Here is a 15,914-nt window from a genome sequence, read left to right on the forward strand (position 1 = left end):
GCTACAGATTCTTTGGGTTCTTAACTAGCTCTTCCACCCACTGTGATAGCATAGAGCCCTTCTCCCCCACTCCACCCCACCTCTCTTCCCGACACCAAAGCTATCTTTAACACATAGTGAAAGGAAACCCAACATTATAAGACAATTTGTGTCAGGAACATTATCTGTTTCCTTAAGGATTAACACATCAGAGAGAACCCCATACAGCTGTGGACATTATTTAGTTATGACATAGTCTATAAACTTCTAGCACACAGGATTTGATGAACACAGCAAAGGACAGAATGTAAGAACCTGGTTATCAGTAAAAATGGTGAGAAAAACAATACCATCACACAACGTTTTGTTTTGTTTTGTTTTAACGCACCCAGGTTTTTCTACTAAAATACTGCTTAGTTAAATAACACCAACATCTCTGATTCACAGTAACAAAGACTGATATTTTTATTTATGGGTCTGTGAGGCACCCAGGAGTTGGCTAACCCTGGTTTCAGGATAGAGGTTGGTTCATGTCTATTCCCTTTGTCACCTGTTTCAGGGACTCATTTCTAGCCAGGCCTGCCCTTCACATGGCAAAGTACAGAATCATAAGAAATATTGCCTCACCATGTGCTCCTATGTAAATCCTCTGGTGCTGTCTTTCATTTTCCATGGATCTGAGCAAGCCACATGCCCCAGTCCCAAATCAGTGGGACAGAAAGTGGGAGAAAGGGGAGTGAACATTTGTTAAACCATACTACAATGTACCAAAAGCCTATGTAAAAGATATCCCTTAGTTGTGCTCAAATGATTGCCTTTAGTGGGAAAGACCAGAAAGTGAGAGGTGTGAGAATAGGAGGAGATAAGAAAATTGGTAAATGATGTCATCTTGCAGATCTGTTGATGATAGAGTTGCAAAATCTATAGATTATATTTAACTCAAACATCTGTCCCTGAGATCTGAAAAAAAAGAAAATCCTCAATATTTTTTACATATGGTCCATGAATATTATTTGAAAAGTATTTATTATTTAACAGATACTGAGCTAAATGATACAGATTAAAGCCATCATGATTCTTAGCTTCAGAATTTCAAATTTAAAAAGTTACAAGTTAATAGGAAGTGTGTCAAGTTTAATATGACAACCCTAAGAAAGTCTAATAAAGAAACGTTTAGGATGCTGTGTAACCAGATCGAGGGGAGCGTGATTTTGTCTTGAGACTTAAGGAAGTTCCTGGAGGAAGTGACTGAGCTACAGTCGAAAGATGTGCCAACTCAAAGTAGCAAGATGAATAATTAGGTCCTAAAATTGGAGGGAGGTCAGTGAGTTGCAATGAACAAAGGAACACCATTTTTTCAGGGTGCTAGAGTTGTAAACCTAAGTTGGATCCTGTGGAGTCTTGCAGGTCACAACGATAATGCTAAGAATTCTTTTCTTATTCTGAGAAAAAATAGAAGGATTTTAAAGCAGAAGGCGGCACAGGATCACTGATTTCTAACTCTGGTGCAGGTTCACCCTATTTTAAAATTCCTTTTATAATGTGAGTTGATATGTATGAGAAGGTCAAATGTGTGCCCCTGTTACCTTTGTGAACTAACAAACATGTCTACATGATGTTTTAGAGGATTGTATTGTTATTTGATGTCTTGAGCACTTAAGTTTACCTATTAAAGGTGTATTTACTCTTAAGTGTAAGAGGTAAATAATTCCAAAACAAATGTTTCTTGATATCTTTAACAACTAGGTAACTATCATGTCTATAGACATTGACCTATGTGCACATATTGAATAAGTGACATCAGACACACAGAACTCACATATAGGAATCCTGACTCACAAGTTGCCAAAACATTACATCCTCCAGTGTCATACAGTGGGGAGGGGAAGAGATAGGCAGAAAAGCACCGATCTTCTCAATGGCTACATGGAGAGTTTGGCAGTACAGCTCTTCCTGATCTCTTTGAAGGATACATTAGCATCCTGTTAGAGCCAGTAGAAAATGACAAAGTCATTATGAATGTCAAAACAATACAAACCACTTTAAAGTAATTCCCAGTGCTAAATCATACTTAGAAGATTTTATGTGAATTACGAAGTTACAAAATAAATCAGTTACTTTCAAAGACATGGGAAGAAAGAAATTTAGAAACCATGTCAGGGAGAAGGATCTTTGTATACTTGAAAACAAATTACTTAATATTTGTATTTAATGATGATAATAGGTTTCAGTATCCCTGTTACATTATGATTACCATTAGTATAAAGAAAATTATGTGGGTTTGAATAAATAATTTTTTGATAATTATGTATTTAAGAAAAATTGTTAAATCAAGGTATCTCTTGATATTAAGAAGTTAATTATTTTGGTACATTAGCCTCACTGAATTCCTAAGTTTGTAAGTTTGTGACATCTTTCATATAGATCTGAAATTACCTTCTATAGTAATTAATGATACTCTCACTGTCATTAAGTCAAACCACACTGTGTTTATTTAACACAATATGAATGGGAATGAAAAGTAAAAACACTCTAAATAACAAAATAATGAAATTTGAAGATTGTATTTTCTTGATGCAAATTTATAATTTTCTGCTACATTTATTAGTCCTATGAATTATGTCACTTCTTTTGATTTTGGAAGCCTAATATTACCACCATCATCACACAATTTTTTTATAGTGCCCCCAATAGCCTGTTTTATAGTATCACATTTCATTCTATGTGTATTAAATAAAAGACTGTTCTAATAGTATGTTCACACTAGTATTTATTAAGTTATACACATGTCAAGTTCAGCTGATTAAATGATATCACAAATATAACACAATCTCTTTCACATTTTAGTAATGAAATAATATTTAAATAAGTCACATAATATCTCAAAACATACTCAGAAGTAAAATCATAATACATGAACAAACACACTGCTTTATCAAGAGGCATCATAAATCATATCCTTCCTGAGAAATATTATGCCTGACAGACACCTCCAGAGTCCCTCCCACCTGCTGACTAATGTCAATAGTGTTGCCCTTTGTGTTTAACTAGGAAAAATGGAACCATACTTGTCCTCTTCAATCCTCATTTCCATATAAGATTTATAAGACCCATTTTGCTGGGTTGTTCTTTGTGCTTACTGGATAATGAAAGTGTTTAGCTAGTCTGTAGTACATAGATGTTAATGTTTCCTCCTCTTTCTCATTTCTAAGGTCATGGCAAATATGCTTAACTTGACCTCTGATTTAGTAGAGTGCCAATAGCATCATTAATTTTAAACTTTATGATATCAATCATTGGACTCATGAACAAACTCTGATGTCATCTATGGCACTGTAATACTGAGAATAGAGTTTCCATGAAAATATGCTGGTAAGCCCTTTGAATTCCAGCAAATTAAAATATGTGCACATATTTTAATGAAGTTCTTGCCAAAAATTGGTTTTTGTTTAAATGTATATCTTTTAATTTATCCCACTTCATACTATTATATGTATGCTTTTATATCTTCTGAGTTTAAGAAAAATTATCCAAAATTCTTGACATGAAATAATTTTAACTTCCATTTTAACAGTGGAATAATTCATCAGATCAAACTCCATGTATAACACTATTGCTGTAATCTCTATGACTCAAAATGCAGTTGACACCTTATGGGAAGTGTGAGTGTCTTCATAGGGATGTGAAGGGTCTACTTGACTATAACTCCTAAGACATGAACTCTTCCTCTATCAACTTCATTAGCACCACATGTTTTTTTCTCATGACTTGCATCAGAAATTTTGGTGCTAAATGTATTTCTTTCTGTAACATGACCAGATGTGATGCCTATAAGAACCTGTCATTCTCAATATTGCTGCTTTCTTGGCAGATGAATGTGAATATATAAGGATAAATTATCTATGGACAGATATGAATGAATTAAAATACCATAAACAAGTAAATGTATAACACAAATTCATATAAGGATATAGAGTATAAAGAAAATATAAAAGGCATTAACTCAGAGTGGTTTATGGATAGGTACAGGAAGAACAGGTGTTAACTAAGATCTGAGTGTTAGACGGTACTAGTCACTCAGGAGTGTTGAAGGCAGAGAGAAAAGCAAATGGAAAAACCATGAGACAAGAATGAACTTGGTATTTTATAATGCCAACATATGTAAATTATTGCTAAAAAACATCAGGAAGAAGGAGTTATGAGATGAACTGTGTCTCCCCATTTGACAATGAGTTTTTATTTCCACATTTTCATTGGTGCATTTTTATTATACATAATGGTGGGATTTGTTGTTCCATTAGTACATTCACGTAATATAGCAGTAGAATTTGGCCAACATCACTCCCCAGCGCTTCTCTATAAGCTTTTCCATTTCTGTACTCTGATGTCACAACCATTTTTTGTCAGTAAATGTGTTAAAGGATTAACAAATTAATTAATTCCATATATGATTAACATACAAGCTACATAAGAAGTAGAAAGTAATTTATAAATTCAGGTATTACTGTTTTATACAATTTTAACTCTATCTTACGACTGTATCTTACATGAAATAAATAATATTTTTGGTTCTTTACTAGTTTTTCAAAAACTGTAATTATGTTTATATAACAGTAAGTAAAATGTGCTTAGGAATCTCTTGTAAATAGTGATTAATTTTAATTGTACCTATATTGCCAATGCTTCCAACATTCTTGAATGATTGAGCTTCCACTAATACCATGATTCTATTTTGAACTTTTTTTTAGGAAAATATATTGTTCCAAAGGACAGTGTATCACTTATTTGAAAATTCCAGAAAAAAATGTCAAAGAATGTTTTGGTAAATGGAAGTTGACACTAAGAAAGATTGCTATACCAGCACTCCATCAGTCTTTTAAAAACATGGTTATTTGAGGGAACATTTACTCCATTAGATGGGTTTGTTTAGATTTATAGGAATAACTGTCACAGTAAGTGAATAAGCTTCAAAAAAATCTGTTCTGCTATGCTTTTCACATTTTTTCCACTTTCCATAGAAATTAAAGAAGTAATTTACTGCAATTACCCTCAAAAGAATCCAGGCTGCAGAATAAAAAGGGACTCCATTTTAGTCAACATAGTCTTCTGAAAAGAGAATTCTTGCACACAATTTTAACCACTTTCCTATTAAATTAATGTTTATGTTTTGTTTAATTCTGCAGTTTTTGATTTGATAATCCATCTTCATGATTGATGCCAAAAAAAAAAAATTTTCTTACCTTTTTATTTGATATTAGATACAGATTATGAGATTGCCTACTACCATTCCATAAATTAAGTTGAATCAAACTATACTTTTTAGTCTTCATTTGAAATTTTGCTTTATCTGAAATGGCTACCTAAGTTTCATCTCATGATATTAAAATACCTCGGAAGGAAGAGGTATTATAATTAGGCCCAATTAATTGAAGAAAAAATGTAAATGGATTCTAAAATGTAAAGAATAAAATATCTGATTGTTTTCAATGATGGTGACATACATAGAATAATGAGGTAATCTATTTTATTTTCTTGAATCCAGATTTCGAATATACTTTCAAAATAAATGTAAGTTAAAAGGGTATGAAGAAAAGATACAAAGACTAGAAAAGCATACCCTGAGTAGTACAGAAATAGATGGAAATAGCTATCCTAATAGAGCAAGAGTCAGAGGCAAAAGACTGGTCTTCATAACTAAGCAAAGTTGCAGTACCCTAAAGAAATAACTGTGTTCCATGGTTGCTAAGGGAGAGTTTTGGTTACAAGCAACCATTGAGATAGGAAGAAAAGTCTCCTTATTACCAAAATCCTTAAATGCCACAGTGGGCTTCTTAAATGACTATGAGTTTTCTTTTGCTAAAATCTTTAAAAATTTAACCTGAATGCTGTAGTCTACCTCAAGATTGCTCTGAACCTAAATAGAAACTAATAAATTTGGTTCTTCAGAATACGGCAGCAGAAGTCATTAACTTGTCACTTATAAATCAAACCAGGGTCTTATTTCAGTTAGTAATAACTTTAACAAAATTCCTATGGGCTGATTTTAGTGTTAGGAGTAGAGTGATTTCTATCATAATTTCAAAATACTGCAGAAGAAGAATCTATTGCCATATTAACAAAATTTAATTTTTAAAAAATACATTGCTAGCTTTTCTTTCAGTATTCATGGCCCAGAAAATCTCTCTTGATATTTGTGTGTGTGTGTGTGTGTGTGTGTGTGTGTGTGTGTGTATATATATATATATATATAAAACTATACACAAAGAGACATCTAGTATATCTAGTATTATATACTAACTCTTATTATAAGTGAAATAGAAATTGATAATTATGTACCTTTTGTACCTTTATCTCAATTTAAGTATTTTTATATTTCAGTTCCCTTTAAAAACAAGTCATTAACTATTTCATGTATTCAACTAGAAGAAAAAATCAATCAAATTATAGGAAATATTTAAAAATAAAAATGGATCCCTCTGTTTTTAGTACAATTAAAAGCAAAACAATTTGTTAAATTAACATTTATATAAATGATAATTTGACCACTTATAACACACATATCATAATATTGAAATACATAATACATAAACTCAATGGACCATTTTATTTTAGCTTTGAAATTATAATTACTGAGGTTTTTGTATAATATAATATCTTGATCATATCTATTATTATTTTAATTGGAATTAAGTAATAGAAAATGTTTAAAAAATGCTAATGTTAATTTTACATGAACAAGTTTATAATGATATTGTTATTTTTAGTGCGCTTGAAATTCTAGGCTTCAAAATTATATTCCTTTTTTAGATTAAAGTCCTAGTAACTTTTGACTAGTACTTAGGTCAGGTGTTTGACCTGATTTGTGTTATTCATGTATCAGGGACAATGTTAGGAAGGTTAATTGAAACTGTTTCCCAGAGATAATTACCTTACCTATTATATAGCCTAATCATAACTATACAGGTGAGACTTAAAAGAAAAATCATGAACAGAATAAAAATAAGGAAGGAAAGGAGGGAAGAAAAATACAAAGAAAGAATGAGAGAGAAGATAGCAGTAAGGGAGGGAAGGAAGAAAGGAAAAATTTTTGAATATGCTTGAAGCAATCATTTTAGATGCTGAGTTTTTGTATTCTAGTGTGTGATATAAAATAAAGTGTATGCTTTGATGAGTGATAGAGGATGTTATTAAAATGTATCTTGTAGGCTAAAAATGTTCTGACAGGATCATTTTTTGATAATGTGCTGGTAATCTACAAAATAAAATCAAAGAATAAAAGTTTGTTAATACAGCTAACATGTTACTTATGTTAGGTTTGTATACATGCACTTTTATCTGTAATAATACTGTAGGATGGTCCTAGGATTTTCTTAACAGCAAATACTTTAGGCATCTGAGAGAGAATATTCCATAATTCCAGAATATTTTGTCCTTTTATCAATTAAAGCATAATTCCAAATATTCCACAAATACCTTGGCTTTATTAAGTACAACTAAGTATGAGTAACACATTTTAAATTTCTTGATGGTCAATTTGTGATTGTCAAAAATAATGTTATTTACTATACTGTGGTCTGAATAAGTACTGATAACACTCTGAAAATTTGTTCTTAAAACAGTTTATGCAATAACTTTTCCCTTTCAACTTTGTCTTCTCATCTAATAAGAAGGAGTATGTGCTGCATAACCTCTTGGACAGTGAACTGAGGCAAGGTTTACTAGGGCATTTAATTGTAAAACATCTTTCCCAACTAAATTTTCTCAATCGTATTGCCTTTCGGTTCACATTTAAACACTATTGTTTTTATAATATCACAGATAAATAGTTGATTTAATGTTTAAAGATCTGTATTTTAGTATGAAGGAAGTCTGATTATGTAATAACTTTCTCATTTTCTAGCTAAGGAAATTTCAGGAAATGAATTAATTCTTAAAGCTTTTACTTCATTTTTTGTAAAATGTAGGTGTATATGAGAACTCCTGAATTTCTTTTAAGTATAGAGAATGCATGTAATACACATACTCTGGTATAAAGCAAAGCATTTTACTTGATAGCCAACAACTCTAGTTAAATAAAGTTATTAAAATAAAGGAAAGTTTCCTTTGTATGATTGGCATCTGTATGATTATTACAGAAACAATGTTGATCACCTAGAGAAAGGTTTTTTTTTTTTTTTAAATGAATTATCTCTCTTTCTATATTTCCTCAATGGCTGAACTCTCTGACCCTCACTAGGTAAAATTTGGGGTCCTTATACAAATATTTTCTCAGAGCTGAGATTCCCTTAACATTCTATCAAGAATTCCCCTACACTCTATTTTCAAAATCTTACAATATGTAAACACTTTATTAGAGATTCTGGGCACTCTTGATGCCAGGAAATTGATTCAGTAATTCATGTGTTCAGTCAAAAGCTCCTTGGGTTTCTACAGGGTTCAAGTACCATTCAAAGTCATCAAACAAAGTTCCTAACCTTGTGAAGCTTGTATTATTACATAGGAGACAAAGAATAAAATAAACAGATGACATGCATACTAGAATTTCAGGTAGTATTGCAGGAGAAAAATAACTTGGAATCAGGTGCTAAAGAGAACCTGAGGAAGAGAAGAATAAATTGAGTACTGAAAATATTGGAAACATGTGCAGCAGGAACAGGGCAAAGATGAGGAGGCAGGAACAATGTATGAATGAGAAATTAGCAAGTGAAGTTAAACAGATAAGCAGAAACAAGATGTTCTGAGAGGGGCTGGGGTTGTGGCTCAGTGGTAGAGTGCTTGTCTACTATGTGTGAGGCACTGGGTTTGATTGTCAGCATCATATATAAATTAATTAAACAAAGGTCCATTGACAACCAAAAAAACTATTTTAAAAATAGATGTTCTGAGGATCTGATAGTTCATAATAAGGAGTTAAGACATTTTGTATATGATTGAAGAGCATTATAGGTTTTTAAGTAGAATTCATGATATGGTTTAAGTAGAGGTAGTGAAAATAGAAGTGATAGTGACAGAGCCTTGAAAAACTCCAACATTTTGTAAGAAGAATAGAAAAAATAAATGTCTTAAGACAGAGCACTCAGAAAGGAAAAGAGTTAGAAAACTAAAGAGTGTTTCAAGGAGATTGTGATCAATTGTGTTGTGTAGTATGTGAATGGACAGGTAATAATTAAGAGAATTATATAATTCCTGAAGGCTAAAATACTTATCCTATAGTCCAACTGTTCTTTAGGATCCAACATGACCAACAAATTCTACTCAAATATAGTCATATGGAAGATCAATAATACAAAGAACAACATTCTCAATCATCCTTATTCGAAAATATTAAGTCCATCCAAAGCACCAACCTATGAGTATTTCTTCTATGTCATCATAATGCCAAGTAGTCTTTTTTTTTTTTTTCTCTCTCTCTCTGGGTAAAGAATTTAGTGGTCCCTTCTGTCTGAGTCTGCAGTAAAACTCTACCATGTGCTCATTTGGTGCCTTAGGTGTTTACCTCACTTCTAGGATTTAAGATATTTAGAAGCCATTAAGCACTGAAAAGATCGTAATATTCAACCCATCATCACCCTATATAATTCAGAATTAAAAGTATCTAAGCCCTAATTGAAGTGAGGACATCGAACACAGTATTGACTATTCTCTATTATGATTTTTTTGATATTATTTAAAAATCTATCAAATGTTCTTTCTTTCTTTAAAAATATGTGTATTTTGTTTGTTTGTTTGTTTGTTTGGTGTTCCAGATTATCTTGGCCAGTCTCAGGGACAATGTTGCATTCTTTATCAACCCTGAAACTTAAAGTTCATTGGTTATAGAACGAGTGATATTCTAAGCACCTTGCACATTTAAAACATTCAACAAATGTTAGATATCATTTATTTTACTATTATTACTATATACTCTTTATTAATGTTATCTAGAAGGACCTGTTGCAAGATTTGATCAAAGTGATTTATGTAGACACCTAGAATGATAATCAGCACAGAGTAGATGGTGAATCAGTTTTGATTCTCTCCCTGGTACTCCTGTTGCTCCACTTTAACACAGTCCTCCACACTTTATCATTCTCTGAGTATCACACATTTCTAAATAACTATAATTAAAAATACGCATGATTAAAAATAACATGATTGTCTCAGAAGATAAAATATTAGGAAGAAGACACTGGGTGTTTGAGGAGAGAGATGTGAGTCTTATAATAAATGTGGGAAGAAAGATGCCAGAAGCAACCATTCATTTTTTTCTTTAATATAAATCATTTTGAAGTAGCCTGTGGTAAAGACACTTCATGGATTCAGATTGAGTTATCCTAAAGAAATAATGATTAAGCTACATTATCTCTGAAACATGAAATCATAAAAGATTCTTTATTTCTACAAGACCATTTATTTTGGAAATCAGTTTAACTTTATCACTATCCTTTGTTTTCTTTTAATACAATAAATGAATAATATGTAATTTCATTTCAGGGGTTATCTGCAAGTCGTGTGAGGTACAGAGTAGATGATTTGCAGTTTCCTTACCCTGCCAGTATTTTTGATGTAGAAGAAGATTCTGGAAGAGTAATAACTCGAGTCAATCTTAATGAAGAACCAACAACAATTTTTAAGGTCAGTGTGTCATATTCTTCATGTTGTCTATTTGACATTTAACTTTTGATTGAGAGTTTGGCTTAGCAGATGTCAATGTTTTTCCCCCAAATTTTTTTTAGTTTATCTTTATTCAAAAAATATTTTTTTCTTATAGAAATAGGGGAAAAAACAAACAAAAATAAAAACAATCACTTGATATTTTACTTCTTGGAGATAACTAGATATTATCATTTTGATCTCAGTGCGTACAGTGATTTCCCATACAAATTCAAGTATACAGATATGTTTTAAAATAACAATCATATTGTTTATACTGCTTTTTAGTTCAATAACATTATGTTTTTCTTTTTAATCTAATATCTAGTTGTTGGATAATTATGCTGCTATGAATAATTTTCTAACAATAAAATCTGCTGTTCTGAAACTACTTATGTGACAATCATTTGCCACTTGCTGACTTTTTTTCTTTAAGATAAGTACCCATAAGCAAAGTGTTATATCAAATTCATGTATTGCTGATAGATTATGCATCTGGAACATTTGAAAAGAAAATTAACTTCACATTACATTCTCCATCATTTAGAAGAGTACCCGTTTTCATAAGATCACTCCACTCCTTATATTACTGCTTTTATTTAATCTTTGCATATCTGCAAGACAAATATCTACAGCTGTTTGATTTTTGTTATATTTTACTCTTTAAATACTCATGGAATAGAACATAGTGCCTCTTTTTCTTCTTCACATTTTTATAATATACTCAACAAATAATGCCTGTTTCTATATGTGAAGAAAATATTGATAAATATTATCTATTTTCATAAATAATATGTTCCCTAAGTGTTTGATAATTCCCATTTTTTAATAGTTACTTAGAAAAATTTTTGGTACTCTGAATATAGTCTTTGAAACTATATTAATAAATGATTTTCAAGTTAATCTTCTGAATGTCTATGAGCACTGTGTCTCATATCATATAATCATTATTTTAAGTAACTGATCTGTTTTTAAACTAGTATTAACCCAGAAAGTAAGAATAATCCTTGGTTATAGTCTTCTATGATCTATGTAGAATTACTTTAGTAACCTGTAACTTCTAAGGGGATTGCATTCCAGGGGGAAAAACAATTGCAGCATGTTTAAGATGTCTTAAAATAAGAATTAAAATTCTTGGTGCAATAAAGGTTATTGAAGAAAATAGTCAATTATAAAAGTACTGCTTTAATAAATAAAATATAGTTAATCACATTCTTGAGACTGAAGATTTTCTCTAGTTTGTATCATTTGAACAAATTCTGCAGTACTGTATAAACTTGGTTTTATATAGTTTATTTATGGGATTGTATACCAAGTGAGTTAAGCTATAAAGATTTCCAATTTTATTCTCCAGAGTAAAATATTTCTGCCCTGTAATCTTGCAGACAACTAATTCACTGAAAAAATTAATTTCTTTTTATAAGCAAGCTAATTAGCTTTTTGCCATTGATGTGACTGAATTTAACACTTTTTAAATAGTTGTGGTGGTGCTATAAAAGCACATGCTTTTACCATACACAGAAGTGGAATGGAAAAAAAGAGTGTATAATTAAAGAGATATAGTATCATATACCTGTTTTCCTGATAGTTATTTTTTCCCCTATACAGTTAGTAATTTCTTTATAAATTTTTCTAAGATAAATAAAAATAACACTTAACTGGCCAGATTATTTTGAAAATGAAATGAAAATACAGCATATTCCAGTATAGTACCTAGTATTTCATGGTTGTAAGAAAATGATCATTGTTTCCTCTTTTGGAAGAAGGCAGTCCAATTATTAAAGTCATATGTGCACAATTGTATGTTTATAATTTTTAACATGAATTTTTTTTGCTTTTCAAGTTGGTGGTTGTTGCTTTTGATGATGGTGAGCCTGTGATGTCCAGCAGTGCCACAGTGAAAATTCTTGTCTTACATCCTGGAGAAATCCCACGATTCACACAAGAAGAATATAGGTACTGATTTCTATAAGATTTTTAAATACAAAAAGTCTTTAGGAATTTTTTTTAGGACAATGGTGAGAATTGTCAAAGTTAATATAATATGAATTTGTCAACGTAAGTTTTCAAATCTAATTTTTAAAATTTTGAAATGAGCATTACATTTTTTAGTATTTAATAATGTTAATATGAAAATTTAGTATAAAAGATACCTATTACAGTAATATTTTAATTAATAATAGATCTTTTAAAAAGAATAAAAGCAAGCTTTGAAAAGTACGATGTGCTTTTGGATTTAAATTCAAGTAATATGAGTTATTTAACATTTTATTGGTTTGAAGCAACTTATATAATATATTAATCATATTAAAATATTTTAATTTATGTTAAATATCTTCCATTTTTCATCTTTGAAATTATTATTCATGATAGGATACTTTTATTCTTGTATGTTTATTTTTTCTAAGTTTAATCACTGCTGTGGAAATATGCCCATGTCATTTCAGATTGCAGTGAAGGCCAACACTTTTGCCTTCTTCAGTAAATAAAGAAGTACAGAATAATTTCTCATATGTCTCCTTCTCCCTGTCCCTTTTTTTCAAATCCTTTTGCTGCCTCAGTAAGATGCACATATCTCCAAGAGATGCTAAACACTGTTATTTGTTCCGTCCAGCGGGAACTGGCGCAGAGAAAGGAGACACCACTAATCTTCAGTTTGACGAGATTTATTGTGCCCTCCCTGTTTCTTTGTCTCCTGCTTCTTCTTCTTCTTCTCTCCCCCCGCCCCCCGCCCCCAGCTTATCAGCCAGTCATAGCAAAGCTTTCTCTCACGCAGGAGAGCATGTAGGGGAATGCCAGCATAACACTATATAAATCACGAGCTGTCCACACGTGACATGATTTTAGATAGCCAATCCTAGAGCCTGGTGTTAACACTTCATAAGTCTCCAAGGAACTAGTAACAGCAAACAGCCTTTTAGGTACGTCCTCATTTTGGCAGCCAGCACCCTTTGGCTTACTGCCAGGCGCCATCTTGTCCAAGACGGACAGCCAGCGTCCTTTGGCTCACTGCTAGGTGCCATCTTGTCCAAGACGGCCCTCAACAGTTATTTGTCTGATTTATCTGGATGATCCCTTGTGTTTTGAAGCACTCCTGGTGTGTGTGGAGGAAACAAACTTGTTTTATTTTATTTTTTTTGACTCATTATACACAAATGTGGTACAATTTCTCATGTCTCTGGGTGTACATGATGTAGAGTCACACTGCTTGTGTAATCCTACATATACATAGGATGATTATGTTTTTCTCATTCCATTGTCTTTCCTTCCCCCTGCTCCCTTCCAACCTCTCATTTCCCTCCACACAATCCAATGTTCCTCCATTCTTCCCTTACCCCCTCCCCCACCCCCTGTCATATGTCATAAGCATCCACAGAGAAAAAGAAAGCATTATCAGAGAAAGCATTTGGCCTTTGGTGTTTTGGGATTGGCTTATTTCACTTAGCATGATATTGTCTAACTTCTTGTGATCAAATTTTGCAAAGATATAAAATGGCAGTATAAAATTTTTGTCCTTTGTAGGGTGTGGGGGAAAGGACACTCGTGGTAGCAAATGGGAATTTAAGTAGAAATATGAGCTGAGGTATATACATGGTTTTCACATCTTAGAAATCTCTTCATTCCAGTATTGATGTTTAAATGCCTTAGGAAAAAATTGTATTATATTATCATCTTAGAATTTTGAGCTGAATTCTTAACACACACCTCCCACATTAACCCAGTGGTTTTATTTATATTGGAAGAGCCAATCAAATCATTATGTTTTAGGATAATTAAATTATCCTGATTTAGTTAGGGTAGGTGTGTTAATTTGTGTTAATTAGGTTTTGTCATTGTGATCAAAATACCTGACAAGAACAAATTAGAGGAGGTAAAGTTTATGTTGGCTCACTGTTTCAGAAGTTCAGTCCATTGTCAGCTGACTTCATTGCTCTGGGGCCAAAATGAGGCAGAATGTCATGAAAGAAAGGCATGGTGGAGAAGTACTGCTCCACTCAAGGTGTCCAGGAAACAGAGAAAGGGAGAAGAAGGAACCAGAGGGAAGGTGATCTAGCACCTCCAGCCATTCCCTACCTGCCTACAGTTATCACCCAGGTAGTTCATTCAGACTAGATTGGACTGATTTGTTTATGACTCTCATAATCCAATCATTTTACCTCTGAATACTTCTGCATTTACCAAGAGTTTCTGGGAGACACCTCATATCCAAACTCTAGCATTAGGTTAGACCTTTGTGAAAGGAAACCTGTAAATTCTTGTGATGTAAAGATTCAAAAAACATGTATTTTTTTTCCTTTGAAAGTCTAATGTAAACATTTCATTTTGACAGTACTTTGAACATGTAGTCCTTCATGCAGTCATGCAGAAACCAACTCAGGGACTATCATCTCTAATATTCTATTTCAAAATAATGTCAATCATTGCCATTTCAGTCAGTGGAAAGGGGAGACGGGCAGATATCCACATACAGAAATTTCTTCAACAAAGTTGGAAATTGCACATTTTACTTGTGCTCACATTTCTTCTAGACGTTTCAGGCACAGATCCACACCTAAGTATAACAGGCCAGAGAAATGCTGTTCTATGCTAGCTAACTATACTAATTCCTCTTCCATCATTAAGGAAGAGGGAAAGTGGTGTTGGTGAAGAACTAGCACATTAAGCATATAATTTTAGGGAAGACATAATTGTTTTCCAATAACTGGGTTCTCAGAAGAATGTGCAATATGTTACCTGAATTAATAATGTGATAGAATAGAAACATTTCTATTTTATTATGCAGTGGTAAAATAAAGTGTTATTTATAAAACAATAAGACAGTTTATATTTCTTTTCTATGAGTTCAAAAAATCTCAGATGAATATTTCTAGATTTTTTAACTTTTATTTCTGGTGATATCAGTTTATATGATATCACATATTTCAAACTAAACCTTTCTTGACTAAAATGTAAAGTTTGGCTATTTGACAAAATTAACTACTTTCTAAATTTTGTTGACAAGTCTAGTTATCTTAATCACAAAAGTGAAAAAAGAAGAGTGTGGCAAAGTTCAAATGAGTGTTCTGAGTTACAGAGTAGCTTTGTGAGACTATCAAATTTGAGATGTGGAATTTCCTATTTGACATGACATTTGCCAATGATCAGTCTTATCTAGACAGAGAAAAAAATCCATTATTCCTTACTTAGAATTAAAAATATTTGGATGTTAAGTTGCAGTTAATTGCTTGATCACTGAATTTAACAACATACTTAACATTTTCACCTACTAAAATCATGAAAGCACAACATAATAGGCAACCAAC

General features: G+C 32.0%; 1 protein-coding gene across 1 annotated transcript in view; it reads left to right on the forward strand.

Annotated features, from left to right (window-relative positions):
- Positions 1-15,914, forward strand: part of PCDH15 (protocadherin related 15) — a gene marked incomplete at its 3' end in the record, with an annotated part of 922,351 nt that overhangs the window by 780,264 nt on the left and 126,173 nt on the right. Inside the window, exons 22-23 of the mRNA XM_079136109.1 lie at positions 10,453-10,593; positions 12,455-12,567. Coding sequence (XP_078992235.1) covers positions 10,453-10,593; positions 12,455-12,567 — 254 coding nt within the window. The remainder of the gene's footprint in view (positions 1-10,452; positions 10,594-12,454; positions 12,568-15,914) is intronic.

Source organism: Sciurus vulgaris, assembly GCF_902686455.1.
Source record: "Sciurus vulgaris genome assembly, chromosome: 4".
Classification (NCBI taxonomy): Eukaryota; Metazoa; Chordata; class Mammalia; order Rodentia; family Sciuridae; genus Sciurus; species Sciurus vulgaris.